This window comes from Elaeis guineensis, chromosome 1, assembly GCF_000442705.2.
Source record: "Elaeis guineensis isolate ETL-2024a chromosome 1, EG11, whole genome shotgun sequence".
In the NCBI taxonomy this organism is placed as follows: Eukaryota; Viridiplantae; Streptophyta; class Magnoliopsida; order Arecales; family Arecaceae; genus Elaeis; species Elaeis guineensis.
Window position 1 is genome coordinate 177,017,439 of NC_025993.2, and position 22,104 is coordinate 177,039,542.

Sequence of the window (22,104 nt, forward strand, 5' to 3'; positions counted from 1 at the left end):
GGAATTGTCAACTCACTGTAGACTGTCAGAGTCGCCGTAAAAGCGTCATGTCGCCGTGGGGCTGTCAAATCACTAGGGTTGACAATGCCCTAGGCGGGACAATGCCCCTAGGTGACAGTGCCGCATGTTGCTGTCAGAACTGACAAGCTCTGGCGGCTGTACGACGATCGGAGGAGTCGATCGACCCTAGATCGGTGGCCAGCTGAGTGGCGTCGGGCCTCTCTGTTGGTCGGCGAGTCTTACGTGAGTCGGCCAACAGACTTCTGGGTTCAGTCGGTCGGGAGAAGTATGCCCGACTGACACATCCTCAGTCGGTAGTGGGCCGTTAATCGGCCGGTGATGGCGCCCGTCAGTCGGTCGCTCCGACCGTCAGTCGGTCGGTCGGTCCCTCCGGCCGTCAGTCGGTCGGTCGGTCCCTCCGACCATCGATCGGTCGGTCGGTAGGTATTCTCCAACACAACTAACACTATTATCTCACTCTTTGATAAGTAATTTCATAAGTATTTGAATAGCATGACTATCAAGATGAGCAACATTTTCAATTTGAAAATCCACTGTCATAGCCACCCGAGCTGTACAATCTGCAAGTTGGTTGGCCTCCCTATGAATATGGGAAACAATAAAGGAGGAGTATCTCATCCTCCAGGTTTTTAAATCTAGCACGAAAGGATTAGTATCATACTTTCCATCATTAGAAGAAAATAACCAGGACACAACAATTTGAGAATCTCCTTCTAACTAGATTTTTGTGGCATTTAGATTTAAGATTGCTACTAGGAGTATATATTCAAGACCCAAAACCAATATAAAGGAAAGATATTTAGTGGAATAGCTTGAATCTCTTGTGGGGTGTCTAAGGGTTTGACTAAAAAGGAACAACTAGAAATAACTATATTATTCTGTTTTGAATTTGACCATGAAAGAATTCTAGCAACAATTTTACCTGTTAAATACAAATATTTTCTACCATTAAATATCAGAGAAGAGATAACAATCAAAAACTCAGACCGAGTTTTTTTTTTTTTGTTTTAGTTTAAAAAAACTCTAAAGGGCCTCACCTTGGTACCTCCCTCTCCCAAAGAAAAAAGGGGTAAAACCTTGAATTGTGACCATCATATGATACAGAGATTGTTTTATATCAAGATTGGGCATTCTATCATTACTTATTTTTCTTTTATTGATTCTTTAATAACTAAGACAAGTTGAAACTAATTCTATTATACTAACGTTTATTTGGTTGTTTGTTATTATAAAAGGCTTATTGCATATCATTCTCTAAAATTTTCTTCCTTATATATATTAATATAATTTAAAATATATCTACATAAATCTTAAGGTTACATCCACCGTACATGTCACTCTCTTTTAGGTTGTTACTAAGTTGAGCTTGATAAAACTTAGGTCTAATCAAGCTTAGATCAAAAATAATTTCTAGCTATATATTTTAACTCGAATCAAACTGGATGCTATTTGATTTGTTTGATAACAAAGCCGATCAACTCAAGACTAAATCAAGCCCGGTCAAACTAAAATGAGTGCTTGTTTATCAATCGAAAAAATGAGTGCTTATTTATCAATCCAAAAAATGAAAGAATATCCCAATTAAACTTTATTTCAGTGCAAGTATATTTGAAATGTATAATATTAACTAAAATATATTCAAGCTCGATCAAATTGGGTCGGTTTTTGTGTTAGCTTAAAATTAATTTGGAGTCTCTTTTATAAATTCAATCTTTTTTTTTTCTTGGCATTCAAGATGAGTTAAGACATAGAAGACTCTTTTACGCTTATTATATTATCTATCTTTGCATTACTAACTCAATAATTTTTTTCTCTCTAATATTTGAAATATATTCAAAAAAATTTAGAACTTGCAAAATTTTGCTTTACACATATGTAGTTCTTTGGGATCTAGCCAATATTCTCTTCCAACTTTCAATAATTTTAATAATATGACCTATATTACAACATTATGCCAGCAGAGGCATATTACAGATACTAATATAATTTTTGGAAAACTATGAATACTAAATTATAATATCAATGGTATAATAATAGTCATACTGTAGTTAATATATTATTTTAAGGATAAACTAGTGAAAACTCTCTGTTTGAGTTTAAAATTAAAAGTAGCTCCCCAATTGAGTTTCACTTAAAAGCAGCTCCCCAATTGACATAAATGACTAAATTACCTCTGCAGTTATAAACCAATACTAAAACAACACTGCAATGCGATATTAGAAAATAGTATTGTCTTATTGTAATATAATACTATTTTATTATAAAATAATAGTGTCTTATTATGATGTAAGGATATTACAAAATAATACTTTCTTATTATAATATAGTACTACTTTATTATAAAATAATACAGTCTTATTGTAATATAATACTATTATAAAATAATACTCTCTTATTATAAAATAATATTACAGTATTATAAAATAATACTGTGATATTAAAAAATAGTACTGTCTTATTATAAATCAGTACTGTGTTACGTATTATAAAGCAATACTGCGATATTAAAAAATAACACTATCTTATAATAAATCAGTACTGCATTATTGTAAAACAATACTGTCTTATTGTATAATCGTACGAGGATATAAAGATATAACGATCATTTCAATTAGAAATAAAAAATTATTTTTAATTTATATTTGAAATAAAAAATTATTTTTAATTTAAACTCAAATAAATTTTTTTTTTAATTAAAAATATAAAATAAAATTTTTTATCTAATTTATCATTATTTTAATTATAATATTACAACAATATAAACCGGTTGGAAGTCGGCACAAGGCAGCGTCGGCCGTAAGATGAAACTTAGGTATGTACGATCGGTGCAAATAGGAGCGATTCAGACTGACGGCAAATATTCCGTTAGTCGGATCCCATTTTGGAATAGATAAGCTTCAAATGGGTAAGCTTGGCGTCCGCCCACTTCTTTGCCTCCGCCGCCGCCCACACCCCATCGGAGAACGCCGGCGGCACCTTTATCCCCTCCACGCCGTCCCCTCCGCCTCCACGAGGACAATCTTTGTAAGCATTTTCGCCGCCTGCTGCTCTGAAGGGTGTTCGCTAGCCCAGTTATCACTGCCGGTTTCGCTGGAACTTCTTGGCGGGGAGACGATAAAACAGAAGAAATCTGAGGCAAGAAGCGGGCCGCCGGAGGGTGTTTCAGATGAAGTTTTCGGATTGGTACCTGAAGATCGCTGCGGTATCGGCGGCGTGTGGAGCCGCGATGGAGCTCTTCATGATCCACACCGGCTTCTGTATGAGACCCCTCCCTTTCTTCTTCTTCTTGTCTCACTCTTGCTTTCTTGTGTCTTCTTCTGATTCAGGGATCAAAGAGAGAAAAAGAACTCTTTTTTTTTTTTTTTGGGGGGGGGGGTGGGTGGGGGGTGTGCTTCCTCTAGCATTACATAATTGTAGATATGTCTAATGTGTCTAAGCTTAAGAGAGGCCTTGGTCATTTGAGTCAAATTTCTAGGGCCATAATTATTAAAAGGAGAGTTGGTTTGTCTATTCCAAAAGAACATTTGTTATTAGAACATTATGTGTTTCAACTTCTTAAAATTAAAACATGATGCCAAAGTTCTTTACAAATTTATGTTATGAAAAGATGAAAATCGAATTTGAAATTTATGTGAAAATGAGTTTCGAAGGTAGATTTCTTGGTATATTTGTATCGTGGACTGAGTAGGGATGAGGGTGGGGGCTCAGGAGAAGTTTGGGTGTGGGGAAGTTTTTATGAGGGTGTTAAGCAGGTCTGGATTTAGGTTGTAGAGGAGGAGCAAGCTAGTGAGGAAATAGTTCCTAGTCTAGGGCTTGAGATTCTAGGGAGAGTTTAGAAGAGTCAATATTACAAATCTGATTACTGACAGGTGTAAGACCAAACACAAAATTCGTAAAAAAATTATAGAAAATATGTTTTTAATCTCAAATACAAACTGATAATATTATTGTATAAGATTAAACATAAAATTGTCAAACAATTCGTAGAGATTGTTTTAAGCTGATCAGCCATCTGGATTAAGATACAAAGGTAATACCTTCAAGTTTAATCAAGGATCAGAGGTAGTATCTGACATCGGTCCGCTTCAAGCCTGGGCAAAACTTTATTCCCAGAAGCTTGTGCAGTATCATGTCTAAACATTAACTTGAGACAACTCTAAACATGCTCCAAAATGTGCTATTTCAGATTGCTACGTTTAGGAGTTGTTCAACATTTAGAAAGTTATATGCACATAGGAATGAAGAATGGACCTAGAATTAAAGTAGTTTGAATAAAGCTAGAATGGTGTATCATATATGTTACACCTTTTGTGACTACAGACTGCAACACTGATAATCCTAATACTACATTACTGCTGGTTTCAGCAGCAAAGTTTAAATGAAAGTACAATAGTGATCATGCATCAGATAAAAGCAGCAGGATTGTGAAATAATTAAAATAACAATAATGAATTTTGATGTTTCTCATCTATTTTCATGCTAGGAATCGAGAAGAGTGCCATTATATAGGCTGAAAATAGTAGTGTAGAAATGAGACAGCATGCTTATGTGTCCATTTTCTTGTGACTACCAAATGCTGCTCTATTGATTCTGAATCCTGACAGTTGTACTTCCACCATATGCACAGGATGATGGGGTGCTCTCATTTTTGCAGATGATAAGGTAACTGTTCTGGAGTCAGAAAAGCGAGCATGGGAGAGCTCTCCTGAAGCTCAAGCTATCAAAGAAGCCCTTAATCCATGGAGAAAGCTTGATGAAGAATCTGAAAAACCCTCATAATGCAACAAATGTCAAAGGTGTGGCCCTGTCAATTGACATAATGCCTTAGGTTGAGCAGTTCCCATACGTTGGAATAAAATAGAGGTTTGTTTGTCTGGAGCATAGATTTCACATCAACTCATTTGGTTTGTATTTCTCAAAAACCAGTTTATATTAAAACAACATAAAAATAATAATAATTACAATTTTCCATTCAAAAGATCCATCTTTATTAAGCTCCAGTTGAGCATATTTTTTGCCAACAGAGTTCAGCTCTGAAAATTACTTAGTAGATTCAAACATAGATGTGTCTATGAAACAGTGATGAGGTATTTGAGGACTTCTTGCAAGTTGAAGACATTATATCGTAGAATTGAGTTTCAATTTTCATTCTCTTGCATCTCAATTGTCATATGTTTCCTATTACTCTTGGTTTTACCGTTCCTGGGAAGGAGAGAGCATAGCGTACAAGCATGCTAACTTGTCTCATGGTAAATGAGATTAGCTTCAGGGTAAAATGAGATGAACTCATTTAGCCTGCTGGTGCAAACGATCGTGTTTCTGTTTCATGCTCTATTGTCTTTCGGTTGCTTCTTTGTGAGGTTTTTATCTGTATCTGTAATCTGTCTTTTTTTGAGCAATACAGTGGTAATATGCCGGTGCCAGCGTTTGAGATCTACCATTTGTAATCTGTCTACATGGCCAGACCGTCAACCAGATACTTGGCTCTTTCCTTGCTCGTTAGTTTCGTTCTCCTGCTGCGACCAAGTGCCAACCAGATACTTGGCACTTGGTCGCAGCTTCCTTGTAATTGAACAGGTAAGACACAATAATGTAAGTAGGAGGGGATGACTCTACGGCTTTGTTTAGATTGAGGGTACATGAGAGCTCATAAGGGGAGGGGAGAGGAGGGAAGGATAAGAGAATTAATGAATTTTTGTTTGGAAAGAGAAGGAAAGGGTAAAGAAATATACATATCTTAACCTTGTTTGGATAAAGGGGATAAGAGAGTGGTAGAAGAATTTTTATATATATTTTGACAAATATGTCATCTTTTTCAAGTGTACTGTTTAATGTTTGTGATATTTTGACAAAGATCGTGAATCTCGAATCTGCCTTCTAAAGATCGTGATATTTAGATTTATGTGCCTGCAGGCGAAGGGACGGCTATAGAGTTTCTGAGTAGTGCGAAGAGCAAAGGGACGGTTGGGAAGATAGAATATATAATGGTCTAGTTGTAATTTTAAAATTTTATTAAAGATAAATTAGGAAAATAAAAATTAAGCGTAAATTTTTTCTTTCATTACACTTCAAATCGGGGGTACAGAAAATTGAGTAAGTGAGGGGTATGGAGGAGTTGAGAGAATCCTTCTCTATCCTTCTTTACTTCTCAAAAAATTTGATCAAACAGGGATTTATTCTTTACCCTCCTCTTTCTTCTCCTTGTGAACCTCCATGTACCCTCAATCTAAACAATATGTACGGAATATTTGGTTGGGGGGAGTGGGGATCTGAAATCAAAATCGGAATGAGTGACTCTTATTTCAACTATTTGATTAGGAAGAGTCTCATTCCAATTTCGATTTCAGGATGGAATGGGAATATCTCAATCTATATAAAATTCAATCCTTACTTTTCTCTATGGATTTAAATTTTCATTCCAATTTCGATCATGAACCAAATGCTTCAGAAGATTTGATCATTCCGATTTCAAACTATTCTGATTTTTATTTCCATTTCGATTTCAGTTACGAACTAAACACTCTCTACCGTTAATCTGATGTTCGATTAAAATACATACCGAAAAAAGAGAGGTGCCTAGATGAACTGATGTCGATACGAATGTTAGAATTTTTGCATACGACAAACAGTTCGTACCCCAGCAATTTGCTTCTTTCATTTTATCCCGAGGGAGATATTTGAGTTTTTTTTTTAAAAATAATTAAAAAAAAAAAAAGGCCTAAGTTCAAAGTTTGTTATCATAATGTTGCTCTAGAGGGGGAGCTATGCTTCCTTTCAATTACACCTGCAAGATCTGTCATCAGTCCTAGTGTTTTGCACCCAACATCCATGATCTAGGAGCAGGCATGCACAAGGCAGCCATCCTGGCGTTTGCCAGGTTTGCTGTGGGAAGCTTGTCCTCCTCAGAAAGAACTAGCCGCTGCATTATGGATTGGAAGAACCGTTCCTTCTTCGAAACCCACCATTGCAAGCGAGAAGCGGCTCCAATTCCAACAATGCTTGTACCGTGTAAAATCCTCAGAGTGAGAGAAGAAACCCGATTACACCTTTAAACTACCGAGGAGCATTCACAAGGATAAGTGTCGCATTTCACACACAAGGGCCAATCTCTTATCCTACCTTGCCGCACCATCCTACTTTTAAGGTTCTGGGCACCAAAAAGACCTGCTTACAAGAATCGTCAGTTTCAGCAGATCTCTGGATGTTACTAGCCCCTGCTTAGTGCACCCAAAAATTTTTTCATGATCACACTCCTTTGGAAGTAGCTACAGGAACCATATGAGTGGCATTTTTTGTGCTTTGTTCGCCTGAATAGAAAGGAATCTAATATCAGAGAGCAAGGGAGGAAAGGAAAACAAAGGACCGTTCTTCAAAAACAAACAAATTTGACAAGTCCATCTTAATCTAGCAACATGATCCGCGGTTTTAAGGATTCACAAAAATCACCACCTCTCCAGGAAAAAATTCAAGGGAAAAAGGAAGAAACAGCCATCTCAATACAATACAAGCTTAGTCATTAGGAAGCTCACCTTTTTCACCTTAGGAACGATATCATGATTACGGGTCATGCAGAGAAAGGTGCAGATTTAACAAAAATCCTCTTGGAGAGGACTAGACACTATAATTAAAAATGGAATACCTAATTTACATCTTCATAAGATAAAAAAAGGGAAACAAAAGATAAATGCAGAGACGTATTTAATACATACAATACACCCTGCATTATCTTAACCCAGTACCGTTAACTTAGCTCTTAATTTAATGAAATCCCTCCACAAAGAGCTGATGAAATAGATGTAGAGAGCTTCAACATTTAGGGGAGCTAGCTATGCACACTTGTTGACAGGAAGAAACTGGTCTCCATCTTTGTGTCTTAACCATATTGTCGAGCGGGTTTGTTTAACATGATCCAAAAAGAGTCGATGTCTGGAGATTACGGGAACACAAGAAAATTGGACTCAAGAAAGTTGTTAGCTGTGCGTGATGAAAAAGTACAAATGGTGCAGCACTAACCTCTCGTATTCCAGCTTCTGGATGACTATACCATTTAGTAAAAGCTCCGAGCTGAAAACCCCTGCTCCTGAATGTTGAATCCACATGAATGATGAGATATTGGCTTTCTGAGAAAACCGTTTGTCCAGCAGTACAGTTTGAAATAAGCAAGTAAAAAATAAAAAAAAATTACCTTTCTCAAGGAGAGGTATGCAGATGGAATAATCTTCTTCACAAGAAATTACCAAAAGATCATCTGGCACTTTTTCTTCCTTCATTGCAGATCTCCCAATTCTCTCCATTGGCTGAATAAAGATTTAAATTGTCTTTTACTACATATGCAGACATAAGGTGCAGTGTTTATGAAAGAGTAAAATGATACATCACACCAACTATGTCGACAGACTATATGCCAGTTTCTTGCCTGCAGTTTCCCATCTCCCCAACTGGAGGAAATGATAGCATTTTAACTTGTGTAAGGGTAAAAATCTGTTTAATAAGATAATTTGGAACATATAGTTGGGCATATATTGGAGCTTGAGAAATGGAAAGTGCTTGGAGATCTTTTAGTTGCAAAACATCATTAATTGAGCATAAATTTTCCATCTCCAAAGAAAATACAAACACATCCCAAGACGAACTTCTAAATGATTATAACTTCTAGTTATGGAGAGCACATGGAATCAAAAAATAATTGTGATTTTATCATGGCATGCCCTTAAGTCTTGCACATGTTAGTTACTTCATTCTCTCTGTTCACCCGCACCAACAGGTTACAGTCCAAAAGATCTATGATGGCACCATGTGCTACCAGCACCAATTGACAGTAAACTACAAGGTCTTCAGAAAAAATCAAGTCATTACCGCCTCACAACTCCTTCCCTTTATCAAGCAATGAGTTAATCAGGCTTACAATGCACAAGAGATGCAACGCTAAGTTGGTTGAGTGGGCCGGTTTTCCACATGGTTGCTCTGTGTAGAGATGTACTTAGTATCATAACTTCAGGTTACAAGATAGATTGTTCAATATATAGTTTAGTAAATGGGAAAGATCACAATTGTGACCATAAAGCCTTCTCCCAACTATTTGGTGTTGGCTTTATGGATCCTCGTTTGCCAAGTATTTCTACTTAGGACCACTTCTAATATTATTCCAAGTTTCTCCAAACCTTTCTCCCTATTTCCATTCATGTTATCTTATTTCTTCCCCCTTCTTTTCTTACCATCTTTAAGACAAACCAAAGTACCTCTCCTTAATGGAGCATCCTAGATCTTCATTGTTCCTGTTCATACTCCCAACATCTCAATTTATTTTCCATCACTTTGTTCTTATTTGTGCAACTCCGATAGCTCCTCTAATATATTCATTTCTTATTTCATCCTTTCTAGTTTTACCACATATCCATCTTAATATTCTTATTTCTGCTACATTTAACTTGTTTTCATATATGTTCTTTACCCAACACTTTGAACCATACAACATGGCAGGCCTTACTGTTGTAAAGATCATAATCACTAAAAGATATAAATTTAAAGTTATAAGAAAGATTTCATCTCAATGCACATGCCATTAAACTAGTGGGTTTAAATTTTTGGTTATGTGCACCATATATGCCCTAGAGGCTATTTCGTGCACGGCCACCTATAAAGGGGGCTTAGGGAGCATAACGAGATGGAGTTTTATCTATATGGGAGTCTAATCCAATCAGGATATAATGGAGGAGTGCGACCATTCATATGGTACTAAATACTAATGGTGGAGCCGCATTAGTATGAAATCTCTCATCCTTAAATAATCCACATGTTTGCAATGACTCTTCCATCAACGAGCACAGGTTGTAGGGCTGGTGTTATGTGTTCATACCCCTCGTGTGGCTCAGCGCTAGCCTCAGTTAATGTTGTTTCTGCTGTGGTTATGCCCACTCCTCAAGAAAGGGTAATCATGCAATTCAAGTTTTTCACCAAGATTCCCTCAAAAGAAAACCCACCAATATTATATCCATGGAGAAGCACAATGCTCAATCTATGATTGATGCCAACTAATGTGGATACTAGAGACACCATCAGTCCATACAATTGCAAAAGCAATAAAAACTTATTCTCCATTATTTTACACTTATGAACTTAAAAAGAAAAAAGAATTCTTCTTTTGCTTGCTCATAGGGTATATGCCACAAAATGATGATTGATTGACGAGCAAAGGTGGACTGTATCCATGGATCTCAACTGAAAATGGTAGCAATACACCACTTTGTTGAAAAAGAAGGGGGAAAAGAAGAATTTGTTTGGTGTGTTATTGGTGGGGCTAAATCATTGCTGAGATGCTAACCAGCTGGCTATTTGAAGCCTGAACACTGTTGCCTTGCTAGACATGCAACTCTTTAATCCCATCTCATTCCTCTTCCATCTCTTTCACATCCCCATTTTGGCGGGATCTTCCACTCAGTGCTAGGACACTGATTCAAACTCAGAGACTAAGCTTTGTTCACCCGAGCAATAGTAAAACTATGTTAACCAGGTCATTTTTTTGGATACAAAATCCAGGATCACCTCAAGGTTGCCAAAAGCAAAAGACACCCTTAAGGCGACTTGCAGCGCTAGGCACCAAAGAGGCACTCACCCGAAGAAAACAAGACATTAATTTATGAAGAAATATACATTTTATGTATAAGAAAGCAATACAAGCATTATAAGATTAGATATTCAAGTTCAACGTCAAAAATCATAATTATCTTGAACATTAGATATCTTGTTTCACATTCTACCAAAACACCATATAGAAATACCACTTCCTATATCATATTTTTAAGGAAAAACCAGCAAAAGAAACCATTGGCTATCCTATTTAGCTTCAAAATTCAAACATGATAGCAAAGTACCATTTCCCAAAATATATTTCATGTTTCTAAACAACACAGCATAAAATAGTAAATTATTTGACATTCTAGAATAGCCCTTGATTTACAAGGACTCCAATAGAACAAAATGACCCTCAAAATTAAACCAACAGAGCTCTAAAAGAAAAGGCGAAAAAGCGGATTGGAAGAATAGAGCTGGACATAGAAAAGATGCCTGTCCAAACACCTCTTGCTTTGTACCAAGTGCTTGCCTAGGCATTGTCTTAGTAAAGTCATCTTGCCTGGGGATTGTTGAGGTGCTCCAAGTCTTCCTCACCTTGCCTGTGAGCCTATGCAAGTGCTCGGACTGCCTTGACAACACTGGATAAGTTTTTTTTTTAAAAAAAATTATTCCAACTTTTTAATAAAGTAAGTTTATCAAGGTTAAACTAGGTCAATTGGAAGCCAGGTTTGCCACATTGATCAGTATCAATGCCTACCGACCATAACCTATCAGATGTACCGACACTATAATAGGATGGTACAGATACGGGATCCGATACCGAAATGGCGAACTTTAGTTGGGAGAGAATAAATACTGACCATGTTCTAGTATTTTCCTAATGTTTTCCCTTAGGCTTGATCCAAGTTGCAAATGCTTTTTGGATTAAAAACCCATAATAGGGACACCATTTCACCGCTTATGCAGTGACAGCCCAGAACCAGAGATAGCCTTATCACACAATTTAGATGATTCTAATGATAGATCTTGAAGGATGATTCCAAAGCTAGTAAATCCTGCACAACTTTCTAACAAAACACACCACAATTCTTAGCCAACGTGACCGATGTCAATAATATCAAGGACAATTCTTTATGGTGCCTGTTAAGTTCATGCTAAAAGTTCGCTGAATCTACTATCGCTAGCCTGGCAACTCAGTAACTAACCACCCTTGTCTATCTCACTAAATCCCCGAGTAACACCAATGCTCCTGTGTGATGTGGCAGGAGAAACTTTTCATGTGCATAAAACTAGCACCCCATAGCATTACTCCGATATCAAAGGGGACAAGAGACCAACCGTAAATCCTAAACTAGATCTCAGAATATTATACTTCACACAGTATTTTTCACTTTCAAAGATCTTCTCAGCATAGTACAGTGTTGATGAATCTAAGAAACAACAAAAACTAAAATGGAAGTCAATAAAAAAAAAAAAAAAACAACCTCGGAAATATAAATGTATGTACCTGGCCATGAGCTGCCTTAACCAAGCTTGTAATAATCTCTAGAGTAGGTTTTACATTTGCAGTTATGAACACTCTTTTGCCCTACAATGAGTTATGAAGAATGAAGGCTTAAAACAATCTATAAAATATCAATAATGAAAATAGCTGCATGCCCAGAATATTATAGTCTGTGTCAAGTAATCGGCAAATCTAGCTTCACTAATTCAACAAGGATCAGCAACTACCTGCAAGAGTGGACTTTGGCATGCACAAGCCAACGAAACAGGCATGCAAAATCCTATCTCCTTTTCCTTCTCAGCATCTCGCAATATGTAATTCTTCTCATCAATAAAACAGCTTGCTTGTCCGCAGCTTTCAAGCCATAAATGAGTAACCACTGGTTTACCAAAAGCAATTGCTTCTAGCATATTCCTTGTGCGAAAAAACTTATCCGTGACAAAATGTGTAGCATCTGAAATCGAAGATGCAATAGGCACTCCTAAGCGTCCCAAAATCTACAATCAAAATCTGGCACAGTTAACGCATGCCATGAACTTGCTCATAATGCAAATCAATTGAAGAAATAATCAGAAGACAGAGAAATGATAATAGCATAAGTAACCTTTTTCTGCTGCTTGATTATATCCTCATCCAAGTGATGGCTGAACAAAACACGAACACTGCCCATATCTTTTCTTCTTCGCAAATCTTTCAGAGCCGGAGTTGAAGCTGCTTCAGTGGCTTTCAGTCTATGAAGTTCTCTGAGAAATAGTGACTTTGATAAACCTTTATTGCATGTTCTAGGAGGATCTTGAGCCACACAAACAGGAGAAACTGCATCTACATTCTTTGAAGAAGATTTGCATGTTAAACCAGATTGCTGAACCTGTTCTTTAGGTGTCCCTTCTGGTTTGGCATGTTCTTCAGCATCTTCAACATGAGGTGTAGAATATACACCGTGCTTAGGTAATGCTGCTTCTTTAGGATGCTCTCCAGTGCTTATGACACCACTGGAACAATTATTAGCTGCATCAGCTGAACAAGCTTCATGTGAAACTGGCCTAGAAAAACATCCCTTGGAATCCTTTTCTGAATATGGTTTGGATGAAGACGACCTTGTTCTCACACCAGATACTAACGATGATTCTCCTGGAACAGAAGGCCTTCCATCAGCTTGATATGTTATGCGTGTGAAAACAGATCTTCTTTTCCGCTTTGCAGCATCTAAAATTTCAGAAACACTTCTGATAAAGACCTTTTTTCTTCCTTGTTGTTTGCAGGACTGCTTATTTGTTGCCAGCAAACAGTCATCTGGTATAGATGGTTCGTTCAAGTTGCTGGTCATGTTTGGGTTACCTGAAGTAATCTGACCGGTTCTCCTCCGTTTAGGGTGGTTAGAAGCATCTTTTATCATAGAACTGTTTTCAAGTTCATCTTCTTGTAGCCTCTCAATATTCTGCATGGTAGTATGCAATGTAGAAGTCCTTTCGACCCTGGCAGTTTGATCCGGACCCATATCCACACTTCCTTTTCTGGCATTCAATGGTCCAGATGGATTGAGAACAAGCATATCCTGTCTTTCCATGGACCCAGGAATAATTCTTCTTGTTGGCTTGTTTATATCCTTCCTGTATTCACTAGATGAAACTTCAGTGTCTTTTGATAAGTTGAGTCTTTTGGAATGCCTGGTTCGATGTGCAACGGGTGTAGCATTCACATGATACTCCCCTGGCGTGAACTCCTTGTGCACTGAAGGCTGGCCATCTGATGTCAGTGGACTGTGACATTTGTCAGCCTCTTTACTGAAAGTTCCATCCATTGCACCTTGGGTCTTCTCTCCCTTGAGAGATCTGGATGAGGCATTTCCATTGACCAAACTTGTAGCATTTAATTGCACCTCTTGATTCCACACTTCCCTCTTTGATTTTGTTTTCCTCCTTTTGTCATCTGAACACTTTTTCATTCTTGATCTACTTGAGTTTTCTCTAGAAAAACTTGGGCTTCCCACTCTCCTTGATTTGGTATGAAGCATCCTTCTATGTTTAGATCGTGTTATGGTGCCTTCTAAATCGGTAACAGAAGCCCTTTTTCGGAGAAAATCTTTCTTTGATGAAGTCGTCTTTCTACTTAGACCTTTTCTGGAATTCTCATTCAAATGTTCTGATACTACATGTTGATTCTCCTCCTCTACATAATCAACAGGAGGTGCATGAACTAAGGCCTCAATAGCTTCAGCTGCCATTTGAGTATCAGGGCCAACATCATATAAACCTTCAATACCACCCTCAACATCAGTTGCTTGCGGATGCTGCTTTAGAGATTTTGGGTTTGATTGTTCATCCATATCCTTGAAAAGACTCTTCTTTGTCTTTGTTTCAGAAATACGTATCACTTTACTTGTTGTCGAATTGTGCATCTTCAATCTTGAATCTGAATGGGCGAACATTGTTATTTTCCTGCCATCAGGGTTCGCACATTCCTTCTCACCACTCTTATCAAATGCACCTCTGGTTACTTCAGAGATAGGATGTCTAGCCTTTAGGGGATGGCTTTGTGATTTTCGTGAACTGCTTTTGCTTTCAAAAAAGGAATCTTTTCTTCTGCTGAAGAATTCACCTCCACCCTCATCCTCAAGACTGTCAATCCAGTCAAAGATTCCTGCCTTTCCAACTGGACTTCTATGATCAGTCTTTTCAGCCAAACACTGAGCTCCTTTTGTACTGGAAATGGGCGGTGACTTCACCATATCCGTTGCTTTTCGAGTGTTAGCTTCTTGAGATGATTCCATATAATTAACAGAAAGAAACTTATCTACAATCTCTAAAGCATTAGCTTGGGACAGATCACCAGGTTCTTGTGACTCAACATAGCTTAATCCTGCAAGAGCAGAATCAGTTGGGAGTGAAAGAGGCAAGTCCCCTTTTCCAACAATGTTGTCAGTCTTAACTGTGGTTTTATCCTCCTCGGAAGGTGTCACTTCATAAAAAAGTTTTTTCACTGTTGTGTTGATCCCATTTTTATTGCAGTCCTGAATACACCCATGGGAGTTCTCAATCTCATGGTTCAGGTCTAATTCACCTGCTTCAGTTGGCCACAGATCCCTCCCAGTGGCCATATCACCAGCCTGTCCACCTAAAACACCATTTTGCTCTTTACTACATTGAGCATTACTAAGCAAAGATTTTGACTCAGCACCACTTATCTTAGAGTCAAATTTGCGAGCAGCAGCAAGACCAGAAGACCGCAGTGATGCTATACGAACTGCAGTGAAGGTCCTCCTTGAACTTCCTAAGTGTGAAGGTGCAAAGGTATGGAATGTCAGTGTAAAACACAAGCTTACTACAAGTGCCACATTTATGGTTACAAGTTGATTAAACATTGGCTTCCAGTGCTTTAGAAGGGCTGAAAAAATAAAGAATGTGAATACAGAATTTACGGCACTTGCATCAAAAGAAAAGATTCTAAAGCAAGTAGAGCAGCCTTCATACTTCAAGGTAATCAAAGTGTTAAAATTAGGTCCAGTTATTCATATCAATATCAATCAAAAGAATTAAATGAAAATCAAAATTGATGCCGAGAGGCAAAAAAATAAAACAAAATTGAGAAGCTTAGAAGCAGAATGAGTAATGCCTCACAACCATTCATGAAACACATACTATCTAATAAAACAATAGCAAAGAAATTATAAGTGTCAAAATCAAATCTTTCTATTCCCAAATATATCAGTTAAAGTAAAACCAAACTCAAACCCCAAGCATTGAACGACAACAAAGTAATGCAGTATAAAATTGCCCCATAAAACCCAAAAGAGAACAGACCTGCACCATCGTCTTCGTCAGTTGAAGCATCCAAATCCACCAAACCATTGTCGTGCCCTTGTTCATCCGAGCACAAACCATCCCCATTCACCCTTTTCTTCATCTCCAGCTCCATACCTCCACTTTTCCTCTTCTCTCCACAAGGAGTAGCCCCATCATCGGACAACCCTTCATCGCCGCTCAGTACCTCAGTCATCTCCGTCCCTTCATCACCACTATCAACCAATTGTGTCTCGCCCCAGTCATTCGTGTCCATTCTTTCATCTCCACTATCAACCAATTGTGTCTTGCCCCAGTCATTCGTGTCCATCCTTTCATCACCACTATCAACCAACTGCGTCTTGCCCCAGTCATTTGCCTTCGTCTCCGCCCCTTCATCACCACTCTCCACCAACTGCGTCTTGCCCCAGCCATCGACACCCCCATCCTCATCGCCGGCAACATTATCGGGGTCATCCAGCGCTTGGGTCTCACCATATAGTTTAGGAACCTCTCTCAAGCTCTCGATTGGAAGTGTATCGCCCATCAGCATTATATCCTGATCAAGACTCACCCCATCACCATCATCATCATGACCACCATCATCAGTCTCCTCATCAGATCGAACTCCTGGATGGAATCAGAAAGACGATTGAGATTCCAGAAAATTTCAACTGATTAAAGATCAAATAGTTAGGGCATTACCCGGTAGCGGAGGGGAATCGACGTCTAAGACCTGAGTCTCTTCGTGATCCCCGGCGAAAACCATGGGGATCGGCCCAGACCGGATCAAACTGAAGAACTCATCACAAGAAAGAAGAAATCAGTGATAGATTGCAGAAAAATCAAGGAAAAAAAAGAAGAGGAAAACTGAAAGCGAGAGGGGATAGGTGATAAATCGGGGGAAATTGAAGAAAACGGAAATTGATGACCTTTCTGAGAAGAGGGCGATGTAACGGAGAGGAGATCGGAATCTGTAAGGACTAAACAGAGAGAGAGAGAGATAAAAGGAAAAAGAAAAGAAAAGAGGGTTTTGGGGATGAAGAGGTGGGATTTGGTATTAAAAAAGGGGAGGGCGGGAAGAGTCCGGGGGCAAAGAAGAAAAGGCGGCGGTTGAGAGGAGCACAGCAAGAGGGCGAAAGCTGGGTTTGGTTGGACGTAGTGCGAAGGCATGAAAATTTTATTAATAATTATTAGGTCGCCACCTTATGCGGCGGGCATTTGGTCTAGTGGTATGATTCTCGCTTAGGGTGCGAGAGGTCCCGAGTTCAATTCTCGGAATGCCCCCAAACTTAGATTTTTGGTCACCTATTAACCTTTTAGTTTGTATTTTCTTGTCTCCTTTCACAAATAAAACTTTTTTACAACTATTTTCACTTTAGCCTTATTCAAAAACAAACCTTTATGTACTTTGAATTGGTATAGCCGTTTAACTTTATGTAAAAAGTAAATTTTTTTCCAATAAACTGTTCTCATTTTGGCCTTTTGCAAGGTAAATCTTTTTCATATTTGAAATAGTGCAATCCATACCAAATTAGAAGTATTTGTACTATACATAGAAATAACTCTTTTGCAATGACAAATATTTCTTTTCATATTTGGAAGATATTGATTTTCTTAATCTATAATTGATTTTTTTTTATTGACTTAAAATTATTTATATAGAAATTATTATTTTGAACTAAGAAAATATTTCTTTCTTGTACTTAAAGATACTAATTTTGCCTTTTTATATATAATCGTAATAGGTTTTACCAACTTAAAAACATCTTTCTATACAAGTGAATAATAATTTTAAAATAAAAAAATATTTTTATTTCTATTTACTACTTTTTCAATAATATTTTTTTAATTTTAATAAATATAAATAATAAGAAATATTTTTCATTTCAAAATAGTCATTATGGTTGTTTTTATATGTAGTATAGACATTTCTAATTCAGTGTAAACCGCATTAGTTCAACTATAAAAAAAAAAAAAAAAACTACTTTCGAAGAATGCCAAAATGAGAAGAGTTTCAAAAAATATATTTTTTAAGCAAGCTAAAATATAATTATTTTTTCAAAAAAGCTTTTTGGTGAAAAGAGATCAAGGAATTTAGAGGATAAGAACATACAAGTTTAAGATTACCTCTCACCCCTAAACTCATATTTTTTGGTCTAGTTTAACAAATTAATTCTTTAACTAATATTAATTTGGTCTCCTTTCACAAAATGAATTTTTAGAATCTTTTTTCACTTTAGCCTTCTTCAAGCACAAACCTCTGTGTACTTTGAATTCATATAATATTTTAGCTTTCTACAAAATTTTTTTTTTTTCATAAACTCTTCTTATTTTGGTCTTCTCCAAAATAAATTTTTTTCGTATTTAAAAAAGTATAATTTATTTCAGATTCAAAATATTTACACTCAGTGGCGGAGCTACATGGAGACACGGGGGGCCATGCCCGCCCCCCCCTAAAAAAAATACAGACCTAAGATTCTGGGAACCACCACACCCCCACACCATCCCCCCTCCCCGCCCCAACCCTCCGATTGTCCCCCCATGCATCGCTCATGCAACTCACGCACACCCCCTCAAGAGCCTGGGCTCGTCACTGTCAGGTGCATGACATGCGCTGCTCATGCAACTTGCGCTCTAAGTTTCTAACCCTCTGGGCCCCTGATATGCCAACAGCTGAACTCGAGTGAAAATGTGAGATGTCATCACTTTTTTTTTAATAGGATAAACCGTAAACGAAATGGGCCCCTGATGCACCAAACTCGAGTGAAGACGTCATCACTTTTTCTTTTTCAGAGGATAAATGAAACACCCCCACCCCCCTCCCCCATCCCGGCCTCAAGTGGCGTCTCGATCTCTGCCACTCCGAGACCATCAAGGAGTTCGATTCCTCCCACACCTGAATCACCAAAGGGTTCAAGGTAAATCTCAGCTCTTTTTGCTTGGATTGGAGAGTTGATGATCTCATTTCCATAGCTAGGTTTTTATGTGAAACTAGTTCTTTTGATATGGCTCCAAGATTTGAATCATACTGGTTAATTTTTTTGTATACTTTGGACATATCGTTTGATAATTGGAGCTCTCTGATTGAATTTGTTTCGATATTCGGTACAACACCAGTATGTCTTCTCATTTCTTCTTCCCCCATCATGTGTCGTCAGTCGTCGGAAGCTAGCATCTGCATCCCACTACTCCACTAGCCCTCCATCATTGTCGGGCATCGTCGCATTGATTGACTGAAGAAGGTATCAGCGATTCAACGAAAATTTTTTTTAAATTGAGTAATTCTTAAATAATTTATGTGCATTCGTTTGTCTTCTTTCTATTAAATTTTGTTTAAAATTTAATTTACTAAATTTTAGTTTGAAATTATGAATTGAATTGATGTATATGTAATTTGTATTTTATTCTCTAAAATTTAGTTTATGTGATTAATTAGTAAATTAGTGAGTTGCTCGTTCTTTTCATAATTTCTTTGTTAATTGCTATTATTTTAGATCATTCTTTGCTTGAAATTTAATCATAAATGATCAGAAGCAAAAAAAAACTTGATTTCTTCTTTAAGAAAAGTGGAGAAAGTAGTTCTCAAGGAGATATGTTGGGTATGGCCAAAACAAAAGATAAAAAAGAGATAATAATGAATCTTTCAATCCAAGTAAGCAAGTCTATTCAGTCCCTATGTCTCCAGTTGAGGGTCTTTCTCCTATGCCTCCAATGATTGAGAATCCTCCTAATTTTTCTTATATAAAATGTGATCTGAGACTGCGTAAATCTATGTAGGATTATCCAGTTAATCAACGAGATAAAATAAGAAGGGCTTATTTGAGATTTGGACCTTATCAAATTAAATTTTTCACTTTTTCATTTTCAGAAGAAAAGCACCATCATCGTTTTCAGACTTCTTGATATTCTAATTTTTTTTTTGCTTGAATATTATGTTGCAAAGGATGCTGCATTTTGTCTTCCATATTATTTTTTTTAGAGAAACCAAATATACAAAGTGGTTATGATGCATTCATAGTTTCTGATTTCAAAAATTGAAAAAAGATAAAATGTGAAAAGAATTGAGCTTTTCTCAAATATATGGGACAAAATCAATGTTCCCCGCATAAAAATGCTATAAGACATTGTTTAGCTTTATTAAACCAGCTTGGACATATTGATAAGATAATAGAGAGATAATCAGAAGAATAAAAAAAGAAGAATAGGCTTTGGGTCAAAACATCAATTAATGTCATTCGCTGGCTTGCATTTCAAGGGGTAGCTTTTAGAGCTCATGATAAGTCTATTAATTCAAAGAATTGTGAGAATTTTTTTAAGTTGATTAAATTTTCAGCATTTTATAATAATAAAGTAAAAAGTATTGTCTTAGAGAATGCTCCATTAAATGCAAAGTATACATCCCCTATGATTCAAAAAGAGATCTTGTATATTTTGGCAAACAATGTAAGAAAGAAAATTTGAAAAGAGATTGAAAATTTTAAATTTTACATTATTATTGATGAAGCAGTGATAAATCCAAGTGTTGATGTCTAAAATCTACGTAGTCAAGGTTATGATGGGGCTAGTAACATGCGAGGTGAATGAAAGAGATTGCAGACATTATTTCTCAATGAATGCCCTTATGCATATTATGTGCATTGCATGGCTCATCGATTACAGTTGGCTTTGGTTACAGCTGTTAGAGAGGTATTTGTTGTTCATAATTTTTTTTTAAATTTAACCTTTGCCGTTAATATCATGACTGATTCTTGTAAGTAACAGAATAAGTTAAAAGCTGCTCAACAAGTTGAGATTGCACAAATATTAGCTATTGATGATGATGATGATGATGATGATGATGGAGGAATCAAAATAAGAAAAGGTGCCAATCAACTTGGTACTTTGAAGCGATTAGGTGATACTTATTGGAGTTCTCATTTTGATTCTATTTGCAGTCTTATCAGATTATTTGATGCAACTTGTTCAGTTCTTGAAAGTATTAAAAATGATGGATCTAACTACAAAATAAAAGAAGATACTGTTGCAGCTCTCAAAAGGATCACTTCCTTCGAGTTCATTTTTATCTTACACCTGATGAAAGAAATTTTAGGCATCATTGATATTCTTTGCCAGAGTTTGCAACAAAAGTCTTAAAATATTGTTAATGTAATACACATGGTATTAACTATAATATTACTTATTCAACAATTTAGAGATGATGGATGGAATTCTTTTATAGAAAAGATTATATTGTTTTGCACAAATCACAATATTGATGTTCTGAATTTTAGTGCTCCACATGTTGCAGGTCACAGTGGTCGCCGACTAGATGATATTACTGTGGAGTATTATTATCATTTTGATATTTTTAATACTGCTATAGATTTTCAACTGCAAGAGATATCTACAAGGTTTAATGAGCGAGTCATCAAGTTTTTGAAACTTAGTTCTACCTTGGATCTGAGGGATGGGCATAAATCCTTTGACATTGATGCTATTTATTTTCTTACAGAGAAGTATTATCCTTTTGATTTCACAGAGAATGAGAGGATTACTTTGAGATATCAGTTGTAAAATTTTCGTATTGATTTTCTTAATGATTTAGACTTGAAGAGATTGTCATCTATTAGAGAATTATGCCAATATTTAATGGAGATGAAGAAGTCGAGGATTTATTATCTTATTAATAGATTGATTTATTTTGTTTTGATTCTTCCAGCATCTACTGAAACTACTGAACATGCTTTTTCAACTATGAAATTTTTAAAGACTAGATTGCACAACAAAATGGAGGATGAATTTCTTGATGATAGCTTGATCGTTTATGTTGAAAGAGAAATTATAGAGATCTTTAATTTAGATTTTGTTCTTGATGAATTTATATTTTTAAAAGAACGTTGTTTGTAATTTTAATTTTAAGTTGTAATAATAAAAAAAATTAAATTATATTATGTATGTATTATTTTGGCCTCTGTAACTCAATTTTCTGGCTCCACCACTATTTATACTATATGTAGAAGTAACTGTTATAAAATGATAAATATTGCTTTTTCATATTTAACAAAGATTGATTTTTTCTCTTTATCTATAATTTATATATTTTTATGATTTAAAATATTTATGTAGAAATCACTATTCTGACCTGAGAAAATATTTTTTCCTTAAAGATACCAATTTTGCCTTTTTACCTATAATTAGTACAATGTTTATCGAATAAAGATATGTATCTTTTCAATAATTTTAAAA

General features: G+C 36.5%; 2 protein-coding genes and 1 non-coding gene across 5 annotated transcripts; 2 read left to right on the forward strand and 1 right to left on the reverse strand.

Moving 5' to 3' along the window:
- Nucleotides 1-2,847: 2,847 nt before the first annotated feature.
- Nucleotides 2,848-5,840, forward strand: LOC105039816 (uncharacterized). 2 transcript variants are annotated; one of them, XM_010916098.4, is made up of 2 exons: nt 2,848-3,278; nt 4,649-5,840. In XM_010916098.4, exons 1-2 carry the CDS (start codon nt 2,923-2,925, stop codon nt 4,677-4,679), a joined length of 387 nt encoding a protein of 128 aa, XP_010914400.1. In that variant the 5' UTR covers nt 2,848-2,922; the 3' UTR covers nt 4,680-5,840. The 2 variants fall into 2 exon arrangements, with proteins under 2 accessions (XP_010914400.1, XP_010914401.2); XM_010916099.4 differs by having other exon boundaries at nt 3,140-3,278; nt 4,676-5,840.
- Nucleotides 5,841-7,606: 1,766 nt separating this feature from the next.
- Nucleotides 7,607-16,971, reverse strand: LOC105039817 (uncharacterized). 2 transcript variants are annotated; one of them, XM_010916100.4, is made up of 9 exons: nt 16,809-16,970; nt 16,582-16,670; nt 15,898-16,506; nt 12,702-15,367; nt 12,325-12,594; nt 12,101-12,181; nt 8,207-8,318; nt 8,035-8,101; nt 7,607-7,947 (listed from the first exon to the last, which is right to left on the reverse strand). In XM_010916100.4, the coding sequence occupies exons 2-9, from the start codon at nt 16,643-16,645 to the stop codon at nt 7,848-7,850; spliced, it is 3,969 nt and encodes a 1,322-aa protein (XP_010914402.1). In that variant the 5' UTR covers nt 16,646-16,670; nt 16,809-16,970; the 3' UTR covers nt 7,607-7,847. The 2 variants fall into 2 exon arrangements, with proteins under 2 accessions (XP_010914402.1, XP_073105852.1); XM_073249751.1 differs by lacking the exon at nt 12,101-12,181 and having other exon boundaries at nt 16,809-16,971.
- A 120-nt stretch (nt 16,972-17,091) lies between these two features.
- On the forward strand, nt 17,092-17,163 carry TRNAP-AGG (transfer RNA proline (anticodon AGG)). Its single transcript has one exon. It is a non-coding gene; the product is annotated as a tRNA-Pro (tRNA).
- Nucleotides 17,164-22,104: the final 4,941 nt, after the last annotated feature.

Bases quoted from the DNA above. Each gene is read 5' to 3' on its own strand.
- LOC105039816 (XM_010916098.4), top strand. From the start codon at position 2,923: ATGGGTAAGCTTGGCGTCCGCCCACTTCTTTGCCTCCGCCGCCGCCCA. The intron at 3,279-4,648 runs GTATGAGACCCC...CCATATGCACAG, and splicing joins CATGATCCACACCGGCTTCT to GATGATGGGGTGCTCTCATT.
- LOC105039817 (XM_010916100.4), bottom strand. From the start codon at position 16,645: ATGGTTTTCGCCGGGGATCACGAAGAGACTCAGGTCTTAGACGTCGAT. The intron at 15,368-15,897 runs GTCTGTTCTCTT...CTTCACACTTAG, and splicing joins TGACGAAGACGATGGTGCAG to GAAGTTCAAGGAGGACCTTC. The intron at 7,948-8,034 runs GTTAGTGCTGCA...CGTAATCTCCAG, and splicing joins CAGAAGCTGGAATACGAGAG to ACATCGACTCTTTTTGGATC.